The 25573-nt window shown below is 37.4% G+C and overlaps 1 protein-coding gene across 8 annotated transcripts in view; it reads left to right on the top strand.

Moving 5' to 3' along the window:
• The window catches only part of inpp4b (inositol polyphosphate-4-phosphatase type II B), a 193642-nt gene that overhangs the window by 123741 nt on the left and 44328 nt on the right, over window positions 1–25573 (top strand). For all 8 annotated transcript variants that reach the window (XM_044113421.1, XM_044113422.1, XM_044113428.1 and 5 more), the window contains 3 exons: window positions 48–195; window positions 9254–9384; window positions 22236–22337. In XM_044113421.1, coding sequence (XP_043969356.1) covers window positions 48–195; window positions 9254–9384; window positions 22236–22337 — 381 coding nt within the window. The remainder of the gene's footprint in view (window positions 1–47; window positions 196–9253; window positions 9385–22235; window positions 22338–25573) is intronic.

The following is a 25573-nucleotide window of genomic DNA, read 5'->3' as shown; positions in this document are numbered from 1 at the left end:
GCTGTGTCAGATGCATCCCTATTCATTTGCTCTCTGCTCCTTCACAGTGTTCAGGAACCCAGTATGCAAGGTGTACAGATTTCAGACAGTGGACAGCAAGTGGATGCTGGTGCGGGAACAAATGGAGGAGTGCACTCTGTCATTCACCATCCCCAAACAGCTGATGTCGCTCTACATCCAGGAGGACAGGAGCAGGTATGCCGACCGATTGTTGAGCCTTTAAATGTCAGCAAAATCTCCTGTTAAACCTGTTTGTTTGTCTGAGGAATCCTCTTCTACTACTTTTCTTTTGAACAATATTTAAAGCTATTTTTGTAACTTGCAGCCTGTAATTTTGCTGGACATATAAGTGGAATTGAGCCAAAACTTTACAGTTTGCCTCAATTGCACAAGGAGGCAGCCAGATGGAGTCAATAAAAGATCTTCAGCAGAGTCCACTGCAAGGCGGGGAATGATAGAAGTCATGGGGAGTGATCTAGCTCAGGAACCGGAGCAACCAATGAACCACAATAGCCACTTTTAGAAAACACTTGTAGTTGAAAATTGGAAACATTCTGGCCTTTTTATGTGATTTCTGTAAAGATTGAGCCGCGAAAATGAAGTCAGGTTGGTTTGCGACAAACGCCTGAATGGGTGAGGCACCTTAACAAGGTGTAGCAATGACAGGCGATCAATGAGGCCAGCAGGCTGCTGGACCAAAGGCCAAAATGCATGGTGTGGTGTGTCATTTGATTAACAATCAGCTCACAAGTCTTCCCCCATGGGTGCAATTATGGATGCATTCACACCAGTCAGCGTTAGTTAAACTGTAGTCTAACTACAGTCTGGTTTGTTTGGAGAGTGGTGAATACAAAATCACAATATAACCCTAACCCTAACCCTGAACAAGTTTATTGAGTTGGACTAAGGAGGAAAAAAGGCGTTTAGGATTGTAAAGGTTGCAGAGCCCTGATGATCTCTGAAAGATGCAAAATAGGAAGTTGAAGAGGTGAAATATCCATGTTTTAATCATGGCTAACCTTCTTGTTCCTAAAATATAGGAAGTTGTTCTTTTTTTAAGCACTTCCCAATAAATGTTGGATTTATGTTGTTGTAGGAGCTGCTCTTTACCTACTCTGAATAATTGTCTTATTCAGATTTTAAAACATAATAAAACATATTATTTGGTGCTCTCGCCTTGTTTCATTTATGTGACTCATAAAATTGCATGTCTAAACCTGTGTTCAGAACTTATTAGAATTCATTGGTTTAAACATAAAGAGAGAAGATTAGTGCAAAAGGGACACATGTAGGTCAGAATGGAGAATGACGGTGCTGTGCCGCTGTTATCTTCATAACTTGGTTCCTCTTTGACTGCAGCATCTGATCATCAAACTAATTCCCAGGCACGGACCCTGCAGCAGCCTCCTGATGGGGAAACATCTTCTCTGCCTTTAGGTTGTGGGTTTTAACACTCAACCAACAGCCGGGTTGAATGCACAGGTCAAATCCATGCATGCTTAACGCACTTTCTGTCCTGCTAAACTGAGTCAGAATTATGTTTGAATGACAAACTGATCACTCTTCACAAGCCTCCAAGTGTGCGTTACAGAGCTCATCAAAGATCCACTTCCCCGAGGCTTCAGCGGTGTTTGTCGAGACGGATTGTTCTGCAACCGGGGCCTGTTGTCCCTGGCAACGTCTTTCCCCACATAACACAGCGGAGAACGTGTACACACAGACACATATTTTACATTAATTCTTTATGCTCTAATGCAAGCAGCCGGTACAGGAGACGCAGGGATCCAGTGGAGTTTGGCAGGAGGAGTTTTTGAGCTGTAATCATTGTGAAAGGTTTACTCACATGCTCAAGGACACATTCGCAGGAAAAGTCACTCCCTCCAACACAAACAAACAGCCTCTCAGCCATGACCACACTGATCTGCTATGAAAGTGCATCACTTAAGGCATATAGCTGACAATTATGAAACCTACGTGTAGTATCTGTGTGAAGCAAGTGGAAGCACGTTGGAATCTTTCCTATAAGATCTTTGCTTATTTATAAGCATGTTTCCTTCATCCCCAGCTTGGTTGTTTAGGCACGGCTCCTGTAATCCTCTTTTAACGTCTTTTTTCTCCTCAGTGCCTCTCCATTTAGCCTCCATTCTGTCAGAGTTCACAGCGGTGCCAATGCTGGGTTTTTAATCATTCAGTTTGTGCTTCAGATGGTGGGTGGCATCGTCACTTTCCCAGATAATCTCGATTTTCCTTCTTCTGTTTGTTGGCTTTGATGTCTTAAACTTGTGTTCCAATCTGAGGGTGTGAACTTAGACGTTTTCTTTATCCTGCTGCTTTGACTCACTGTGTGCATGTTTTTGTCTGTGTGAGTGAAGATAATGGATACGTGCTGCGCTGAAGTGTGTGGGTGTACAGTAGATTAACCCTCATCTATTAACAGCTGCCTGTTTTGTCATTAACAGGGGAAGAGATCATCCCTCTCCATCTGATGTCAATTAGCATGTTCAGGGTTGAAGTGAGGGACCTTTACATTTGTTTCCTCTCGGCCTCGTGTGTGAAACAGGTTCTGACTGTTTGTTGGTAAATCCAAAAGAGGCTGAAGAAAAACTTTTAGTTTTGAAGATATTTAATGTTAATCAGGAGGAACATGAAAATACTTGACTCCAGTGATTTTTGAAAAACCAAAGACATTTAATTAATTTTCACATGTTGTTGACAATATCTTTGAAGATAATGTTTAGTATTAGTGGATTCGCATTTTAATCAAAAACCATATGAAAGCAAAATAAGCAACTCAGAAATCCTTTTTGCTGCTAAATTATTGAATAAATAAACATAAGCCCAAAAACAAAGTTATTTAACCTTCAGATTGGTTCAAAGTGCTCTTATCCCCTTTCAGCTTTCAAGAGTTTCAGAAGCTCCTGGTCATTCATGGAGCTTCTTCAGAAATGTGGACTGTTGATGCTAACATTAGCATTGGAGACGTCTGCACTGCTGCAACATGTTAAACATTGAGATGCTATTTTAGGCTTGAAAAGCTTCATTGATGGGCTAACCTTTGCTCTGTGGTCCAATTCTGATGCTCTGTGGTCTGATTCTGTATCTGACATATACTGAAGATTTTATTTTAGCAGAAAAGGCTTTGGACTAAACTGTTACTCGTGTTAGCCACTCTAGCACCAAGTACAGTGTATCAGGCCTGGACACACTCAAACATTTGCCAACATACCACAGGAATCACCCACTGATTTTAAAAGTAACCCTCAAAACGATGAATGCCCGACTTACCCAGCCTTGCAAGAACAACAGGCATCAGTGATCTTGTCTACAGCTATATTGATGTAGAGGGTGTGTGGATCTGCCGTTTTTCTCATTGAGCAAAAGCATTTTGCTGTGACGTGCACAATGTTGGAGGCATCATGTGACTCAAACACCTTGATCTCATCCAGAAAAGATGACATGAACTAATTAGTTCCTCTGTCCATCGTAGTAGCTGTTATGTTGTGAAAATCCGGTAGAAATGATGCACTAATCGAGTCAGAAATACACTGCAGAGAATCAGTGGAAGTGGAAGACGCCATGTTTACACGGAAACAACACGCCACCAGCCTTTGTTTGTGAGACTTGCAGCCAACGTGGGATTTTCTAGGTCGGTTGTGAGCGGAGCTTGGTAAGGTCCATTGAGCCAACAAGCAGCAAAATGAACAGATCAGATGACTTTGGAAAGTTTCTTTGCGAAGGGGAAAAGGCCCAGAAAAGAAACAGGAGAATGGATTTATCCCGGTAGGTGATTCCCACATTCCAAGCACTGCATGACATGCGGTCTCTCACCACGCCGACATGGGACCGTCTCGTTGCAGAGAAACAAGCTCAGGGCTCCCGTTAGTCGTTATCCTGAGTAGAATTTTCACGAAAGTAAAATGTTCATTTTTGTGGCGCATCTGTATCTTATTTTGAAGTGATATGTAAACGTTACCATAGCGACCAGAGTCGGAGAGCTTTCGAGACAAGATGAGAGGAATAGAAGCTTGTGAGTTTTAGGTCTAGTTCTCACGGCACGATTTAAGGATTGTCGGCTGATTTTCCAAACCTCTGTGACAACACAAGACACGAGCCGATAAAAGTCCAACAGGTTCCATCGGTTTGTGTGTCCAGCCACACAGTAGGAGCAACACACCACACACGAACCGATTCCACTCACGAACATCCCGATTCCAGAAGAAAATGCAGTAAAACCCCCAACATGCGTAGAATAATCAAACACGGATGACGATGTAGAAGCAGCAGTGATAGTTTATGGACTTATTTAAGCGATAAAAGACGTAACAGAAGAAAAAAATCGTTTGATAAAAGACTGTGGGAGCAGCCGCTCTATTTGCTGCACTATGATTTGGAGGTGAGTTATGTTTCTTCGTGGTTAACATTTTTAACTGAATAAACATAACTACAAATAATAAACATATATAAAAATGACATTTATATATAGTAATAAACATTTCCACATATCACTTCCGATGTCCACCTCAGTTGCCATGTCAACTGTTTGGGATTCGCCTCCGTTCTGACGTCACCGCGCTTTCTGATTGGCTACCTGTCACATTCTACAGGCTGCCTTCTCGCTCCCAGTCAGGGAAAACCCCACAGGCTGCGATAATCGGGCCAAGACAACGTTGAATATGCCTGATTTTAGATCGGGCACATTCAACACACCACCAAGTAACACAGCACACACTGCAGGACGTTGTAAGATTGTTGTAAAGGGAAAATCGGGGTGGGAAAATAAAGGCTTTAGTGGGTACACCAACATGCAGAAGCATTATCTGACGGTCCCCCCATCCCCTGCCTCCCCCGGCCCACCCGGGCCGCAGCAAAATTGCCAAGTTTCTACCGGTTCGCGGTAATAAAAAGGTTGGGAACCACTGATCTGGTGTATGCCAGGTTTGCAGCCAATAGCTCTTCTTGAACTAAAATACCACTTTCAGCCGTCTGGGGAAGCAGGGGAAGTAAATCCTCTGGTAAAGTATTGTTTTAGGGCTTATATGTTAGAATGGTTTACAGCTTTTATCTTCTGAGGGGAAAACACAAAAACCACAACCCAGAGGAATTTAGATCAATAACATATTTTAAGTACGGAAGAAATTAGTCAATATTCTATTACATTTATTTTTGTTTCAGAGTGTAACAATTCAGAAAATATCTGATGTTTTTGCTGGTTCATTACCAGCAAACTCATGCATTCATGAATTACATTTAAACTTTTTCCAGTTACACAAAGTTTGGAATGACTTTACCTTTGGCATGGAGTAAAGATGCTGCAGCAAAACCATCAGTTCTAAATATTTTACTTTTTTCCTTTGTTTGTTACAAACTCTCAGCAACTCAGCTACAGGAAGTACAGAGGAGAAACAACTTTTTCTGCATCAGTGGATCTGATTTATACGAGCAGCACCGCATTCAAGACGCACACAACAAATATCCCCATTGAAGTTTCAGGATAAACAAACTCAAACAGGCTACAGATCCAGTTCAAGACTGATTTGTTGCTAAGTTGCTTTTATTCTTTCTTGGTCTGATTTGAGTGTTTTCTTCAAACTGTAGATGTCTTCAGATAAGCCCAGTTGTGAATGTTTGTGTTGCTTGTCCTTCTCTTCCGTCCTTGAGAGGACCTGCAGTTTTCTGATGACAGAAAGTTTATTTTTGGGTGAAAGTGGGTCCTGGTCCATGTAGGCGGGTTTTCTACAGACTTCAGTGGTGAGGCTTCTGTCTCTCTTTTTGTGTGCCAAACAGTCCAAAGAATCCATCTTTGGGCCTTTGGTTTTCCACTCTTGTGAAATTTGTATTGCTATCCACCTTTTTTTCTACTTTGGCTTGGATTTTGACCCGGTGTCATCCTGTTCGATTGTTTCTCTCAAAGAAGTTCTGCTTCCTACTTCCTCCAGGTAGAAATCATTTATTGCTTATCTATTTAAGAACTTAGGATTTTCATTTATAAACTTACTTGTCTTTGTAAGTGTATGGGGTCTTTTATGCCTTGTTTCTGAAAATGGACAGGAACTGGACTGAAATGCAACAAAAAGCAACAAAAGTGTAAAAAAAACTTTTAAAAAGTTCTTCAAAAAAGCTTGAAGAGTTGATTAATCAAGACTGCTTTGAAAGATTAGAAGAAAATCATCTTACTATAAAGCAGCATACACTTTATTACTCTATCATACTCTTTTCAGATAGCGGCACCCTGATTAGAAAAATGACAATACATCATTATTCACAATCCCATTGTTTTATATAATTATCTTGTTTTTAAAAATTGACACGTACTTGTATAATCCTTCAAATAAAAAAATTTTTAAAAGCCATTCTCAGTTGACAATGGAGTATCAGTGTTCAGGACGTATAGTCTGAATGGTTTAACTATTGTAATTCTCTAGTGCCCTGAAACTTGTTATTCAAATCACAGAACATGATCACATTGTCCCTGTGATTGTTTAAAGTGGCCCTCTGGTATTTAGGGCTACTTCAAGCTGTAATTGGATACACTGGAAACAATATGTTTGATTGAAACCACTGGGAATTGTAGCACAGCTGAGCTGCAACTTCACTTGCGGAGAAAAACAGACATGCTGGATTGAAATACCAAGACTTCTTGAGCTCCAGTCGGCTAAGAATAAGAGAGAGATTTAATGTTTCGAGCGTAGTGAGATCATTTCATATTCTTATAAATTTCATTTCAAATGAATTTTACTAAGTCACTGTTTGGATCTTATTCAGTGATTTAATTCGACTGTAATATTTCTCTCACTGGTCTCTTGGTAAAAGCTTAAGAGGTGCCATTTACTGTATAGTGAAACTGAGTCATGTACATTTTATACAAATGTCTTATAAATGACTCATAATCATATGCATGTCCTGGTGGCGTTACTCTCCTTTCTCTCTTGTAATCTTGAATATTCCTACTTTGCTGAAAAGCTCTATGTCTTCCAATGTAATGAGCACAACGCACTCATAACCACCTGCAGCGAACGTCGGCACAGTCACACAGCATGTGGCACTCTCTTGCTTACAGCTTCTTTCAAGCTCAATCCCTGTTTTTATACCATTTTTTTTTCAGATGATTTTTTTAGCTGTCATAGAAAAAAAAATACTTCTTTGTTGATGTACTTCTAGTACTTACCAATTTGCAACGTTTTAATTTTGAGTTTTTGATAAAATGACAAACAAACTGATGGATTATCTCACATCTGTTTTGTCTTTTTGATCAGACTCTATAATAGTTTTGCATGTATTCATTGTTGACAATAATGTTGACTTATTTTGTGTTTTGGACATTTGTTTTTCCAGTAGAAAGTACAGTATACAAACATGTGCAGCCAGGCTCATGTTCTTACATTCACCCCCTCTACTGTCTGTCCAAACTGCCTTTGGAAGTTAAAATTATAAAGTCCAGATTATAGCAACATTTAACACTCTGTTTCCCAGCGGTTGAAATATCAGTTTAACTGAGATGCTGCAGTCAAACGTAGGGATTTAATGTTGAATGTACTTGGAGAGTAAGTGGATTGCGAATTGGTGTGAAATTCTGCAGCGTTTGGTGTAATAAAAGCTAAAAATAAGCAATGAGTTTTTGTGTTTTGGATGTTGAAATATCATAAAACACACCAAATCATTTTATGGTCTTTCTACTGGTCACTCATTAGAATTGTTTTGTTGGAAAAATGTTGAATTAATGAGACTAAAGCTTTATTTTATCCTGCCATCACTGAAGTGGATAAAAAACCCTGCAGGACGACATGCTTCATATCTGGACATATATAATAACTACAGCTGCATTCAAATAACTGTTACTTACATGCAGCTGTTTGAAATGATTATCTTGAGATACTTTCTCAGCTTGTGTAAATCGATAATTCCTGGACGTTTCCATTGAGCTGAATATTAGTCAGTTTTATGATACCTGTGAGGCAGATGTTTCTTTTTTTATCATGATCACCAACCAAAGATAAGTAAGCTCTAGTCACATTAACAACTTTATCTGAATAGATGTATATGTTTCATCCTGGGTGCATAATTTTAAACCTATAGATTAATAAAATTGCCTCAGGAAAATCAAACTTTTGCATCTGATATTTGGATCATTTTAACTTGTTCTTGTCATCTGCTGTATGATCTCTAAATCCTAGAAATGTAACCGTTCAAATAAAACATCAAAAGCTTAGCATTTTTGTTATTCAAGCCTCTGATGATTAATGTAAACCTTTGACTGGAAGCGAGGCCCGATTGTGTTGCTTTAGACAATTTTTCTATTTTTGCTTCAGGCATTGTTGTTATCACACCTTAACTGGTACAGAGATTCTTCAAAGTAATCTCAAACATATTCATCAGGATAAAAGAAAAGTGGAGATAATCTACAAAGGCAATCTGAATTGCTGCAAGGGTTGAATCACAACAACAAGGCTTGATCCACTGCATTATGTATTTAAGCAGAGATACCTGATTGTAACAGCAAGATGCATGAACAAGCAATTACACATGTGGGCAATAAAGTTAAAGAAAAAGTAATATGTAAACACTGATCTTGTTATCTTCTGATCACAGCGGGTGATGGTATAATTACTGTTCTGAATAGTATGTAACACGTTTTTAAGCCTCTATTTTTTCTATGCCACTGTGATTTACTGCAGGAGGACTGAATGATATCTGTCCATCTCATTCCCTTTTCATATGCAAATGAAGAAACAATGAAAGTGGCTGCACTTTCTGTTGGAAATCAACCCCTGCACCCACAGAAACGCACTCGACTTGCACACAGCTGCAATTATTCTCTGCAGCAGGAGCAGAGGTGCTTTTGGCACAACTCTGATGAAAGGCAAACAAGATCCAGCAAATAGTTGACTCGTTTGTTTAATAGAGTATGTAAAGGGATGAGAGTTAAACAGGAGGAAAGGTGCTTTGAAATGGGTGGAGTGGATAAGTGGGCACCATAAGCCAAGTTTTAGGAATGTATGTCTGCAGAGCTGGCTCTAAACTATGATGTGTTCATGAGTGTCGGATTCCTCAAAGAGCAGCTTGGATTGTTGTTGTTCCTGGATTCTGAATCCTTTCATGAGCCCTGACTGAAAAGTTTAAAACATTATTGTAATGCATGTTGTTTTCTCTAATAAACTGGGTCATATTGTATCAGTATGCCAGCATTTGCTGAATCTATCAGTGATTTTACATTTATATGTAGTAAAACCCTAATGTGTGCTGTGGTTATTTATAGGTTGCAGGATCTGGAGGAATTGGGGGAGCTCTCTCCTCACTGGGACAACCTGAGGAAGGAGGTTGTGATGCGATACGGAGGAATCATCAGCTCTTACCAGGAGACTTTGGCTGAACTGGAGAAGATAAGCGGTATGAAAATATAACCTTTTTTAATCTTACACCCAGTCCTGTTTTCACACATGCACACTGCAGTTTATCAAGACACAAATAAATGGTTTTTTTTGTTTTGTTTGTTTTGCAGACTGCACTGCAGACCTTTTCAATCAGTGTAGCATGCATTGCAACAATATTCAGACTATGTGAACTTTTCTATTAGTTGTCAAGTTGCAACCACAATCTTCAGTGAATTTACTGGGTCAACACAAAGCAGTGCATAATAATAAATATACATGCTATTGAAAAATCTAAAAAGTCTGTTGTGCATTTATATCTGGCTCTGCGATACAATACAGTGTCGAAAAGCATTTTTGCTACACTTTCAATTAAATTTAATTTATTCATTTTGTGCCAATTCACAGCAAGTATTGTCTCGAGGCAGAAATTAATAATTTCAAGTCAATCATATTGCATTCCAATTGATCTTAGTTATCAAACAGTACAGGAAGCTCAGTTAATTATTCAAAGTGGGTTAAAAAGTAGATTGCATCGAGTCAGTACCTCCATTTCCATTACAGATGTGCATAAAACTTTGTCAATATTACAATAAAAAACAGTTTCACAATTGCAGTATTTCCATTTCACAGTTTGCTCACTCGATACGTCATTAAACAACACGCCGCCACATCATCCTCCTACCACTTCTTGTCATCGTTTTTGTCCTTTTCGCCAGTGGTAAGATTCGGTTGATGATTACATGATGCATGTGATTCAAAAAAAGTCTTTCCATTGCAGTTTTGCAAACTAAGCTAATTTTGATACAGTTTAAACAAAACCACCTGATTGTAGCGTAAAAACTTATCTTTAATGGAAATGCAGCTCTTCATTAGGGGTGTGTGTCTACCAGCTTTTCATGTTAAGAGTCACGTTTTATCACATTATTGCTAATTTTCCCTCAGATTGGACAGGAAGCATCAGTAAAACCCAGTGTTCAAGTTTTGCTAAAGATTTTGATCTAGACTTTGACTGCACCATTCTGACAGATTCACGCTTTGATCCAAACCGTTCTTCCATAGATCTGCCTGTATGTTTAGAGTTGTTCCACGAGAAAATGAACCTCCACACCAGTCTCAAGTTTTTGGCAGCCTTTAAAACATTCCCTTCCACAATTGCCCTACATTGTTCCTAATCCATCATCCCAAGTATCATTTCCTGACCCTGCTGAAGAAACATATCCTCACAAGCAGAGATCTGAGCAGAGCAACTTCTTCCACATGTCAGCTGTGTCCTTTTTCATGTCATGTAACAAACTGCAAACAGGACTTCTTGTAAATGTCCTGTCTGCTGTGTTCCTCGGTCTTTCCAAGAAATACCTTAACGTTTGTAGTTGTAACATGACAAAATGTATAAAAGTTCAAAGGGTATAAATCACTTTGAAAGCCACCATATTCCTCAGAAACAATAGGATTGGTTTCTTTGCGATAATCAGACTCTGTTGTGGAGAAAATAGCCTCCTGCTGTGAAGTGTTGCAGGAGAAACTGAAGAGGTACTGTATGAAACAGCAGTAATAAGGTCCAACCCGCCCCCTGCTGCTCCTGTAAATCTGATGTGAAGCAATAAAGGCTCAGATTAGCCTCAAGCATGTTCCGCCAGGACCAAAAAGCATCTAAAAGAACAGATGCTGAAAGCACAGTGATAGATATAGAATAATTTGCATCTCTGGAAAACTAAATCAATGGTTGCTCCTACCGAGCTTTATAAGAACTTGTTTTCTTGTGAGCAATCAAAATGTGCATGTGACTGTGTGATTTTCCCTTTTCCTGCTGTGCAAGAGGCACCATTTCAACATGAAGGCTACACTTACACCTCATTTGGACACAGCTCAACATTAAGTCCACTGTTATCCCTAATTTAGACCTTATTCTATATTTCTTTATGAATTTAGACTTATTCCTTATAGCTTTTGCACACACAGAACTCAGAAGTCTGTGATTTGCTTTGGTATGAAAGAAAATACTGAAAAGGCAGTTTGATTTCTTTACATTTTATCAGAACATTTATACATCCACAACACTATTGAGTATGTGGCTTTAATTTCACAGATGTAGGAAGACAAGATACTATAGAAATATTGTTCTATTTTCTCAGAAAATCAATCAATCGATCACCAGATCAGCAAGGCTTCCATGAACTTTTCACAACCAACTCAGTTTGCAAATGTCAGCTACAACACTTGAGCGGTGACACAAATATTGAAGCAACTACCCAGTACCCTACTTTATAATTGCACGTTGCTCACATCAGCATGCTGGATGCTTGAAACTGAAAGTCCAACTGACAACATGACTTTCTTTGTGAACAATTTAGCTCATAATTATTTGGCCACACATGGGCTGTGTACAACACACTGAGCATTACATCATTTACAGTAAATTAATAAAACTGTTTCTGTTGAAGAAATGTTTTAAACTTTGGTTCAAAACCATCAATAGGTAGTGTCATGAAGAGATTGACAGAATGTATGATCTTCCATAATGTGTTGTTTTGGTTCAAGTGTGTTTGAGGTTCTTGAGGTGAGAAGTTCTTTGGAAAGGGAGAAACATTAACATTGAATCCACTAGTAACTGAACGTGTCTGTCTTGTATTCAGTGCTGACGAACAGAGTGATGGTGTGAATGCAAAAAGTGGAAAATATGCTGTAGATTTTAGTTACACTGGAATTTCCATCTGCATAGCAATAAAACAAGACTCCATTGCTAAGCAAGAGCAAATATTATTTCAAATTTTGGGGCCAAGGGCTGACCCCTGTGGAACCCAGGAGGTAAATCTGTGAGGCTGTGGTTTTGTATTGCCAACAGAAATATTGTTTGTTTGTTTGTTTACTTGGTAATTAAGATAAAATTAGAACAATTTGATGGCAATGAGTCCATCTTTGTTCTGAAGACAGTTTAAAACAAATGCCCTAATCAGCATTGTCAAATCCTGAAGCCAAGTCAAGCACAGCGAGTAGAGGACAGTCAGCATTCAGCAATCCTTCATCCTCCTCATCAGGTCTATTTCTAGGCTGTGGACAAATTGAAAATCAGATTTTTCTGGTTCTTGAAATCATTTCAAATGGTTATGAATATGAGCAATGACTACTTTGGAAAGAGAAATATGAACTGAACCTGAAGTTGGCCAAGACATGAGCTCCAACAGCAGGCGTCTTGGCCTAATTATACAACTTCTTTAAATCAAAGGACGAAGTACGAGTGGTTTATTACAGAGGTGATCCGGGGCTTATGGCTGAAGTTTTCCATTATAAGTATTGTTGGAACTAGATCAGGAGTGCAGAAAGATGATATCTTCATCTTCTTTCTGAGTTTAGAACATTAAACTGGAATCAGGTGATCATTAAATATGAGGGGAAAATAAGACTTTCGTCCAGGCAAAACGAATATACTCTGCCATGATGTCATAAAACACTACGAATTTTAACCCTTCATTCTAAAACACACATTATGCAAAATAGAGGCATCAAAAGCAATAATTTGACTTAATAAATATGACAGAACGTGATCAACAAAAGGCTCCTCATTTTTTCACTACTAGATCCACAGAAACACATTTATAGACAAGTTGACATACATGAGATGATAAGGAGATAACTGTTAGAAGTTATATTTAGGTTTGTTTCTTTTCTTGACTTGTATAAATAGGACTAAAACTCAATTCTATTTAACTTCCACTTGCCTGACTGCAGTCAATGCATTAATAGACTGCAGTAGCTGTTTCAGTGTATACCTCATGCTGAACCTGATGATTAAATTCATTGTTATAAGTGGAGATAAAAAGTTCAAGCCAACAAATAAAAAACAAAACACTTTCAACATGCATGCATTAGTTAAGTGCTTCCTCCAAACATTTTGGATGTTGATGTTAATTTGTCAAATTAATTCTAATTTAAAATGCAAATAATTAATCTTCGTCTGATTTGCTTCAACATTCAGTGGAGAAGCACTAAGCATGTTTTTAGCTTCTCTGAATATCACTGGCTGATTAACTTATGATTCTGATCAGCAGTAAAGTTCGCTGTGCTGTGAATATAAGAGAGGTTGCCCTTATACAAGCTCTCTATCTCCTGTTTGCTTCTGGAGTAAAGGCATATTAGGTTTACATCAGCTGCCCTGCTGCTCCACTAAACTCATTAAATTATCACTAATTAAACTGTTATTACGAATACGAACTTTATGTACTGACCAATCAGGCTGCATTTATGTCCCCACTCAGCCGAACCTTCAAGCCGTGCATATTTTAGCACGATGTGAGCTTTAAGAATATTACAGCTGATTAATTTCCCACTGATCCTCTTCTATCCCATTAATGAGATGTTTGTCTCTGCCGGGTTTTGCTGATAAGACGTGAAGCTGAAGGACTGTGAGGAGGTGGGTGTTGGACTCTGTGGTTTTGGTCATTATGGTTCCTGACGGGATCCTCATCTGGCCTGGATTCTTCTGAATCCTGGCCTGATTTTCCGTTGCCAAACAAGTTGTGAGTGCAAGCTGCTGCAGATGAATTATTGATCACTGAAAATCACTCAGAAGGATCAGACTGTGCAGGAGTTTCTATCAGAATAAATAAATGTTTGCAAAAATAAGGAAAATAATGTCATTCATCAAATATATGTTTGTTTTATGGTTTTTCAAATTTGTTAATTAATCCAGTCATTCATTTTAATTTCTGTGGAGATGTTTCTAATAAAGTACTTCATTTAATTAAGACAAATTGGACCTTATAATTTTTTTTCCCACATTTTCATACAATTCCCAGAATTGTCCAGAAGAAAGCTGATAAATGGATGTGAGATGTAAAATGCTCCCACAGGACAGAACATATTCCACCTTTTCAATTAATGTAATTGGGTTTTTCAGGCATGACTCCGAGCTCTGAGATTTGCTGTCCTTAAATAGGATTATTTATGCATTTATATTAAATTGATGAGCTTTTATCCACATGTAACTGAAGGTCAGACTTATCCACGGGGATTTTCATTTGATGAAAGGAATCAGAGGTCGCTACATTTTGCTGGACAGTTTAAGTCATTTGATTTCTGGTATTTTGTATTACTAAAACAGAAAAATATTAGCTAAAAAATAGATTATAAGTAAACAAAGTTCTACAACCTGAAGACCTTTTGAGAAAAGTATTTGCTATCCTTTTCTGTCACACATGTTTAAGCTCTACAAACATATTTTAATGTAAGAGGAAGACAAGAGTAAATGCAAAAACCACATTTAAATAATAATTTCCTAACCATCCTGGCCCTATTTGAAAAGAGAAATTAACCCCTAAACTGGTTGTGCTGTCTTTTTTTCTTTTACCAAAAACTGACATGTGTTGTAATGATGTTGTAATGATGTAATAATTTTCACATTACTGTGAAAACTGAATTTTGAATCTCTCATCTTTGCAGAATAATTTTAATTCAACATTGCATGTTTGTTTTAATATAATCCCATGCACTCTGACAAAGTTCCAAGGGCTTTTAAAATTATAACAACTGACAAAAATCTCAGCCTTAGTCTCATTTGACCAGTTTCAGTAAAGTTGTAAAGATCAACATGTTTACATGGTAGGACAGAAAGTTCCTGACTAACATGCTGGTGTGCAGATAGCTTTGTTTTGGAGACTTGGTAAGCACAGGATGCCATCAACACCGAGCGCTGGAGATATTTTTACCTCCCTTAGCAACACCTCATACCTCACTTTGTGAAGTGACAAGATAAATATGGCTCCTCATCCATTCTGTTGGACAGTAGCTAGAATAAATAGCTACTGTGTCATATTCTATTCTTAACTCAAGTTTCTTGAAGCTTTGATGAACATAAAAAAGTACTGCGAATCCCCGGTATTGGCAGAAGTTATGGACCACAATCATCACAATCACTGAAGTCCTCAAAAAATGCTCATAACTGCCTGCTTTAATTGCTCAAACACCAAATATGTCTTTATATGCATTAATGCACACAGTGGAAACTGTCTTCCTTATTTTTGCTTTTGGAGTACAGCTAATCAGTGGCAAGAAAATGAATCCTGGATTGGCTGCTTTGCTAATGCTAGCTAGTAGCATGTCAAATCTGAGGTATTTTAGCTCCCAGAGCTGCATTTGCTTTTGAATATTTAGGGGAAAAAATCTGAGTCTAGTCAAATTATCCAGGAATAATTAGGAGTTAAAATCCATAAATTAAATGTCTCAGCTACATTTATTTTAGGTAGATTGTTAGGAGTACAATAATAACTGCTTTGTTAACAGTTATTATTTCTGGGAGAGATGAGAGATTAGGCCACTGCAACAACTGATTAGTTTATTCTAAGACTTTTTTCACTTCTTTTACAGAATTGCTGGTAAATTAGACCAATACTATGCATTTAAGGCCTGGAGCTGACAGTAAGGGATATATTCTGTTGGAAAAGCTGTGAGACGTATTAGAAATTGTGCATTTTAAGTGAATAGGTGTGCAGTCTGTTGCCTGGAGGGTTTCAGCTGCTGCTCTGACATTTGCTGTTTTACAGGCTGAAAGCTGACCAAATCTTGGAAGACATAAATTGGTTAAAAGGAAAAAAAAATATGCTGTGCTGTCAGACATGACTCACTTGTCCAATTCATGCTCCTTTCAGACTGATTCCTCTGCTCACGCAGCGTGAGTCCAATCCTCCTCGGTGTCTGCAGCATGTTGGAAACTGCGGGTCGGATAGGGAAGCCTGCTGTGCTCCAAGCACCACAAAGACCCCGATGATGATGAAACCCCTAACAAGCTTAAACAGACGCACACTGACCCGATAGACCACAAGTGTGAGCAGCTGTTGTTTTTTTTTTTAAGGACTGATTGTTGCTGAGTTTGTTCTTGTTTTTTTTTTTTTTTTTTTTTAAGCTTAGGCACTCAGAAGGGTTTCTTAAATGCGGAGCAGATAAATAGCAGGGAAAGATTAAAGGATGAGAGAGATGCTAATAGATGGTCAGTACTGCAGATATCCAGCCTCTCCTCTTGATAAAGAGAACATCTTTGCCTCCCGATGAGAATCTAATCGTAAATATTCTTAGTTATTGCTTTATTTGTGGGCCGTATAAAAGAAATAAAAACATTTTATCCCTTAGTAGGGAAAAACAGGAATAAAGAAAAATATATAGACATCCAGAAATTTTTCCCATGCACACAGAGCTGGAGAGCTAAAGGGAAATTTTTTTACTTGCCATCACAGCCACGCTGCTGCATTGGACCAATTCAGTTACCAAAATAAAATCTGGATATGTAGGTATTAACTTAGTGCAAAGAAAAAAAATAATGCACAAAAATCGTTGAAGAACGCTCTCTGTTTCCACTACGCCACACACAGTTTTGTTGCTATAGTGATCGACTGGCAACAGCTCCACTAGAGAATAAGGGTTGAACACCAAAAAATAATAATAAACATTTCCCACAAGAACAGAATATTTAGTCCATTACAGTATTATGTGTTCAAGCTTCATGTTTATTTTGTGAGTACTGAGTAGTAATTGTCTGAACACAGCAATGGTAGATTAGCTAACTTAAACACCCAAGACAGTTGGTGTGTGGGTCTGTTTTTTTTTTACTAAACAAAGACTGAATTCAACACCAAATCTACATGTAAAAGTTGTCATAGTCAAGCTAGCAAAACTCCCTCCCTCACTATTTTTCTTTTTCCAGATCTTGTCATCTAATTGCCATAAAACATTACATCACTTCTTCTATATATGTATATATTTATATCAATTGTACATTTACGATTTATCATGTTATGTTTGACAGTTAAAATCAAGTTAGCCTCTAGGAAGGCGTCTTGTGCTTGTGATGTCAGGTTGCATTTGTCTATCCAACCACTTATACAAAAATATGTACTGTAATAAAGACCCAGTAAGAACATTATCTGAGTCAGCAAATTTGTGTTTTATATAATAATTCTGTATTTAGACCAACAAGAATGCATTTAGCTGAAGAAGAAGTCGGAAGAAGACACATTTATTTACTCCCTCTTCTTGTTCATATTAATAAATTGTGTGGTTGATTATGTATTTTTTGTTGATACCACTGATGTCACTCATAATGCCAGTGCAAATTTATATTTTCGTTGTATAATTCACATATGTTATTAATTACACAAGGTGTTTATATACTTTTTAAAATTTTGAACAAAATTATATTTATTATTTCTATTAAGGAGTTGGCGCAAATAATGATCAAAACTAAGCTAAACCACAACAGTTGGAGAAGGAGAGCTTCACAGTCAGCAAAGATCTTGTTGCCTTTAAGTGGCACTGGTGGTCATTTATTACACAACTTCACTTTAATAATTTTCAAACTCCCCTGCCATTTCCTGTCTTTGAGGCACTCCCCTGTTGCCTCTTCATCTGTGCATTTGCAGGTCCTGACATTGCTCACATGAGTATAATTTCTGCACAATAATGCTTCCTTGATTTTATCTTGTTCTATGCAATCTCCCTTTACGTGTTGGAGGTTTGGTTTCTGCACCTCCACCATCAGTTTCCTTCTTGTTGTGAAGGCAGCAGCAGGTTTGTGGGAGTTTTTCATCAGCAAGAGAAGATGCATGTTGAGTAAAATTCAAAATCAAGGTTCTTGAAAAGTTTAAAGAATCATAAAAGCCATTGTTTTAATTTTTTCTAGCATATTGCTTCATTTTATTTACTTTTTCCTAACTGCTACTTATTCCATGTTCTTTTATGTGCTGAAATTTTGGCATAGGAGAAGACAAAGGAGATCTCTTCTATATTTATGATGAGTAAAAATTATAGCTGTACATCCAAACCCACTTCACATCCTGAATTGAAGAGATGAGAAATAAGAGGAAAAAAATCCATATTAATTGATTTATCAGCTGAATCAGAAACAAATGCACAATCCACAGGAAAACTGAGACTGAAGAAAATAAAAAGACCTGTTATTTATCCGGTGATAAAATATTTTTATGTTGGCTGTAGACCTACTGTTTTACCTATTACAGTACAATATTGAAAAGATTCTTTGCTTTTCTCCTTCACAAATCCTTTACTTGTGGAACTGACTTTTGGATTTTTGTTGAAAATGTTTGAAAGTTTTCGTTAATTATAATTATGTCCATCACAGAGCCAAATAAACACATGCTCTGGGGATTCTGTCACTTTGATGCTGGTTGAATCTGTTATTCCACTGTGTTTACAATGTAAAACATTCACACCACATTCATTACATCTATTATTCTTTCATCAGCAGAAGCAAACAAACGGTTTTCACCAATTAATGACAATGACAATTAATGACCAACAGATGTTGGTCTGTTTTTTCAGACATCTCCTCTCTGCTTTAGTGAGTCTGGATTCTGTGCAGAAACAGATTGAAATAAATTTGTTTTCCACCAGGCAAACAATGTAAAAATCTCAGACGGGTGACAGATCCACTCATTAAGATGCTATGACAACAGTTTCTGCACTGTTCCTGCTCTGATTGGCAGATAGTGATGCGGTGCCTCAAGAGCAGATCTGATCCAATGAACTGGGTTGAGCTTCCATAAAGGAGAGTTACCGCTTATATCAAGCAGAAGAACTGTAAAGTCTTATTTTAGTCGTTAGACCGGTGCATTACAAAACAAAAGAAAAATGACAGCCAGGATTATATTTGGAAGTGCAACCACTTAGACACACATGAACTGTCTTACATTACAACGCTGAACATTTCTCACTCTAAAATATAATATAAATAAATTGGAATATATGGTTCAATGAGTCCCATTTGTCAGATTAAAAGTACCTTTTTAGGTATAAAACCAAATATTAAAAATGTTTATTTTCTATGGGTATGACATAATTTAATGATCTTAAATGGGGGTTTTTTTATTATCTGTAAACAGAAAATGACCATAAACTAACAGAAATAAAGGCTTAAAAACATCAGTGTGTGTAATTAACCTATATAAAGTGTCTCACTTTGTGAGCACATTATATTCTAATTTAATTACATTCTAATTTGCTTAGTGTTGCTATACATACACACTTGTTATCATGATAATCATAACGACGGCGTCCTTTTCTTAAGTATTCAAGGCAGATATGTGCCGATCTTAATGAGTCGGGAAATGGTTACAAGGAAAGGTAGTTACATTTGTCCACAACTTAAATCAGAGCAATAATCACATTTATTCTGCTCGCATGTGCAGTGAGAGCTAGGTTTGCTATTAGACAGCTGCAGGTCTCCATAGCAACAATAATATGCTTTTTACACCATCTTAACCATAAATATGCAGAGTTTGGCAAATGTGACTAACCTAAACATATATAAATATCATAAATTAATTAAAATATCAGAACATTAACCTTTTTTTAGTAATTTTTTTGTATGAGAAACTGCCACTGCATTGAAGGATAAATTAGTTTAGAAATTTTTGAAGTGTGGCAATTTTAATCGAATCAGTTGCTTTACACACATATCCATAGCTGTTTAAAAAGTAACATACAGCTGTTTCATGGAATAATCTTGGCAGATTTGAAGAGCTTTATCAGCACAACGAGGCAGAGGAAGCTCCGCTGCGATGGTGAACTACATCTCTTGCTCTCAGAAAGATGATTAAAAGTCTTTGTCAACAGAAGTTTAATCTTCACTAACATGCAAACTGAAGAGAAAGTCATTACAGCTCTATGTACCACATCAATGTGCTTCTAGAAACTGTGCTGACCAAAACATTACAGTGTTATCAAGAGCTGCACTGACAGCTTTGTAAATCACATAGAAAATGACTCTGACAAGATTGGCATGTTGTGCACAAATAACTAATATCACATTTTGCTTCTGCGGTTTGGGTTACTTTGCTTAAAGAAATAATGACACCATGCAATGTGTGGTGTGTTGTTGTTCATCCAAGGTTGTAATTACTTCACTTTAATAAAAAAAGATGTGCTTTTCTGTAAATATGTCCTCTTTTTTTTGTTTTATCTCATAAGTTAAAGCGGGAGTTGTTATCTAACATGATTGTGCTACATGACCAAAAATCTTTAGGTAATTTATTTCCTCCATCCCAACAGTTTTTAAAAATGTTTTGTTTTGTTACATGATTTACATGAGTGTGTTTCATTAAAACTTTGATCCAAAACTGGATTAAAACTCTGATATGAACATTTTTATTTCCTGTTTGCTTGGCTTTGAATATTTACATGTCATAATAATTATTTTTGTCAATAACATCTTTTTTGGTTTTTATCTATGTTGCAATGACCACCTCTCACTGTCTATATGACATCCACGAAGCTGATTAATGTACAACTGAATCTGTGCAGCAGCTTCATCTCTGAATTGAGTTGAAGATTCTCTGAATGTGCAGAACTTTGCAAGAGTCTTGAGGTATTTATGTTTTTGTTGGATAAAACAGTTTTCTTTAGTGGCTTTTTCTCTTCCTTTTAGTCCAGCAGCTGATCATTTTGAGAGGAAAGATTATTTTTATTTCTGTTTGTCAAACACTTAACTCTAACATATGAATCATTTGGGCATAAATAGACTCCAAACTGTAGAGGTTAATCTAAAAAGACCTTGCAAAGAATCTGTTTAAATTTATCTTAGGGGGTTGGTCACCAGATGTGATATTGCATTTGATTTGTTAAGTACGTGCGAAGCTGCTTGTCATAAATTCAGAGGTGTTTAGGAGTTACTGTGGTGAAAACTGTTACAGGTGTAACAGTACCAGGCAGTTCACAAAGTGAGACAATACACAATATTTGGTTCACAGGAGAAGGACAAGTCAGAATTTGAACAGTATTTTTAGGGAACCTAAAAAGGCCTGTTTTTGTGTTTTTGTACTGGTTGGATACACACTGGGGGATACAAGGCGACACAGTTGGGCACAGATTGTTGCTTTGCAGTTTATAAGGTTCTAATCCCAGCCTGGCATCTTATTGCATAGAGTTAGCATGTTCTCCCTGTGTGTGTGTGTGTGTGTGTGTGTGTATGGTTCTCTCTCCCTCTCCAAAAACATGACTCTTAGATTATTGGTCTCTTCTTACCTGTAGGTGTGTGCATGACTATGTGTCTTGTGAGTGTTTGTGTTGCCCTGAACTGGTGACTTATCCTGTTTTAAATAAACTCCAGAAGGTGTTTGATAAGTTCAAGCCATATTTTTATAGACTTGAACTTGCGCAGTACTATTAGTGTTTGTCTCATTGTAATTACGCTTGATGTTTCAGTACAAAAAATAAAATAAAAAGCATTTTTTAATTTAGGTGTTTTGATCAGTAATGGGGAAAATACTATAATATTAACCTATGTCTGATGAGAAAAGTATCAGGTCCCTACATTTAATAACTGGCCGTGTCACTCTTGTCAGCAACATCGGCTACCAATAAGTCATAATGAATATTTTGACCCACTCTTCTTCAGAATCATTTTAATTCATCCAAAATGAGTGGTTTTCCAGCATGAACGACTTTTTTTCCAGTCTGTGTTTCTAATTGTCGCCTTGGAAACTCTGACTTGAACTCTGACAGCTTTAGATGCTGTTTTGGATTTTACTGCAACCCTCTGGAAGAGGTTCGTTGTTGGAGTAATTTTGTTGGGCCTGTGAAGTTTCATCACTGCCCCATGTTTGTCTATTTGTGAAAAATGCAGTTCCCTAAAGTCCCAGAGCCTTAGAAATATTTTAACCCTTTCTGTATTGATAGATGTTTCACATCTGTGGTAAAAATATCTTTATGTTGAAATCTGATTGTTTGGCCGACTTCATGATGTTCAGATGTGTACTCTGTGATTACAAATCGAATCATACTTCCCTCATTCAGAATGTCTTTAAATGTCTGTTTTCATCTGAAATGGACAACTGGATTTTGACTTTGTCTTTTTTCTTCGTTCAGGTTCATTCAAGCCGAGTTGCTGCAAAGCCCAGAAGTCTCTGGAGTTCATCCCAATAAACCTGCACACCCAGAGGATGAGAGTGACATGCCCCCAAAAAACAGGTACAGTTTAATTAGGACTGGGTGTGTTAACTTCAGAATGTGATTAAAAGATACGTCAAGGACAATTCAGCGGGAAAATAACTGAGGCATTTGATCGCTCGCCTTTTCCATGTCAGCAGGTGTATGTTGGAAAAGCTTCTGTGGTTCGAGTCACAATCTTGTCTCTCTGTGCTCGATTTTCCATCTGTCAGAAATACTCAAAGGACTCAGGCTGGCTGTTTCTAGGCCATAACTCAGGTTGAAAGGTGAGAATTACTTTGGCCTGAAAAAACCCCCAAAAAACAGACAAAATACTAATTAAGCCCTTTGCGTTTTAGCGGAGTGAAATAATAGGTCGTCTGTTTTGCGGCTGCTGGGCAGCAGGCCGCTCTTGGCCTGGAACTGTCTCTGTGTATTAACTGCTTCCCTTCTATCGGTGAGCGGGCTCCATTTCAACTAAACACAGGATGATTGATGGGATGACGGGAAGACAAACACGGGGATTAACTGTCATTCTTCCAGCGAGGACCTGAGGGATGAAAGATGAGTTAAGCCAGATCAAATCATCATATCGGCCTAAGAATTTGTTTCTCTGTCAAGGAGGGGGAAGAAAATGATAAAACCATATCAAAACTGACCTTGAAGGAGTTGGCTCATTGATTGGTGGACACGCTGATAATTAGCCTCTTTGGGCCCAGTTTTCTAGGTAACTCACTGTTCAGCTGAGGTGCTCGGTTAATGTGTGGTTTGAGATATCTACACTCTTACTACAGCATCGCTGGCTTTGCTGACCTCACAACGGCACTCAGGAAAAAAGGGGCATGTTGGATAATTTATTACTACAAAGTGAATTTTTAAAATATTTACCGTTTTGTGCAGAGTGAGTCATTTTGTCACATTTCTCTTCATTTGTTTTGCAAACAGATAAAAATGGCTTTATATATATTTAACTATAATAAAAAGTAAGTGGGCCAATTACAGAGCTTTAGGTGCTAGAAATTACTGCACCAATAGAAAGGAAGCACATATTTATGGAAAGCGTCGATAGAGAATGTTTTTGTAAGTTAAGGATGAAATTTGGCAAATTTAAAATCATTTTCACAGTTGATTAAATGTGGATTTACCAAAATATATCAAAACAAGATAAGTAGTTTAAGTCCAGACTTAAGTCTGACCCTACACACAAAGTTTATGCTCAAACCCTCCAGATATGTCTGAACTAAGACTTTTTTAATGAAAAGAGTGAGACAAAATGTTTCCACTGTGACGTTAAAACTGTCTTGTAAATTCTTATTGGCAGTTGTTGCTGTTAACTTATTTACAGCTGATTGTTTGGTTTAAGAGGCATTTATTTTTTCACTAAAGAACCAGATTGGTTGGCACAGCTTTTCTTTTCATGTTGTTACCTGAGCAGTTCAACCAGGTAAGAATTGAAACTTCCTGAAGCAACTGTTGAGTTAAATGTTGCTCAGTTTTCTTGTTTAACTAATGACGTTTACTCATTTTCTTTTGTAAGAAATGCAATTCCTTGAGATGTGATGTATAATCTACTCAGTGTTGCAAAGCCATTTATTTTCACTTTGTCTATTGATCATCCTGAGAAAAGGGAAATCAGAAAAAATAATAACATCTGAAGATAATTCCTTTGTTTTACTGTGAATGGATTTTCACAGCTGTAAAATATTTCTGAACACCATTAGTCTGGAAAAGCTGAGTTGAAAGCATTGTTCAGGAGGATGTTTTGTTGTCAGCACAGATTGCTGTGTGTTATTTACAATCATTCATTTTGACCGCCACAATCAGTTTCCTCTTTACAAAAACTTCTCTGTCTTTTTGCTTTTTTAACGCCTCATTCTGCTGTTGATTACCTGAGAAAGGGATAACAAAAGTGAAAAGAAAAACTGAAAATCAGTCTCAGATTGGTCATTGTAGCTGATGTTCTGTGACCTCTTCCTGCTGGTTCCCTGCTGCTGGAAAAGAGTCAGGAAAACTCTGTTACATTGGTATATGGAAATGGCAAACGCATCAGTCCTCAGATGGTCTGCTGTGGTTTTCATATTTATTATCCTCTGTGGCGACAGTGTAAAGTAGGATTGAACAATTATTATAATGTTTATTCTGCATTTTATTTATCATAAAAAAATCCTGTGAATAAGAATTTTGGGTAACATTTTATTTGTGCATTAGACTGACATGACTGTCATAAATATGACATAACACCTGCCATGAACATGAAGGAGTTGCACTAGAAACCACACCAAGAATACTTTAGGATTTTGGTTTTTACAGTGTCTTTCATTTCAGTTCCTAACTTTAAACCATCACTGGATTGATTCAAGAGCAGCAATCCCAAACCAGTAAAACTCCCACATAGCCCCAGTCTCAGATACAGGTGTTTTACTTTTACTAGTGCGTCACATTACCACTTCCAGATCTCAGTCATTTAGGCATAGTCAGTAATTATCTTTGGGACTTCATCAGCAGATTGTCACAAAAACATGATTTAATCCCATTTTATTCTTGAATCTGTTAAAATGCTGAACATAACAGTTTGACACACAGAAATTAGGACTTCACCACCAAAGAGCCATTTGCTGAAAACTTGGCATAGATGATCTGCTGCTTCATTGCTGTATTTTTTCCCATACATAACTATCAGAAACTACTCATCTGCTGCTATATAATATTGAATGGTTCTCATGCTGTATTTTTTGTCCACCATTCATTAATTTTCAAACATCTTAGATGCACAATGAGCAAAATACATGCATGGTCAGGGATCAGGCAGAAAATTAGTTTATAAATCCAACAAAGTCCAAAGATTAGGAGAGACGGTGTCTCTTTGGATTAAAATATAAAGAACAATAAGAAAGGGAACGGAGGGGATTAAAACATCCACACAGTGTTGCGTAACAACTATATATTAGTCATGTACTACCAAGTATATGACAGAAAATCCCAGCAGGAGTCAATTGAAGCAAAGCATTTTCCCACCTCTCACTCTTAATCTCTTTTTAAAGTTTGCTTTAACCTTAGTGGAGGTCCTTGTAAATTGCATTCATGACCAAAAAACAAATAAACACACACACACACACACACTCTGTGGATTATTTCTGATTTTAATTGTCAGCTTCAGTCATTAGTCATTCAAAACAAGACCTGCTCTAAGCACCTTTGTTCCTGCCTGGCTGTCAGTGAAGTGTTTATTTAATTTTGAGGCTGATGTGCAAATTGGAGTGAAGCATTGTGACATTGGC

Source organism: Gambusia affinis, linkage group LG04 (assembly GCF_019740435.1).
Source record: "Gambusia affinis linkage group LG04, SWU_Gaff_1.0, whole genome shotgun sequence".
Taxonomy (NCBI): domain Eukaryota; kingdom Metazoa; phylum Chordata; class Actinopteri; order Cyprinodontiformes; family Poeciliidae; genus Gambusia; species Gambusia affinis.
Note: the sequence above shows the minus strand (reverse complement) of the source record. Positions and strands in the feature narration are given on the sequence as shown.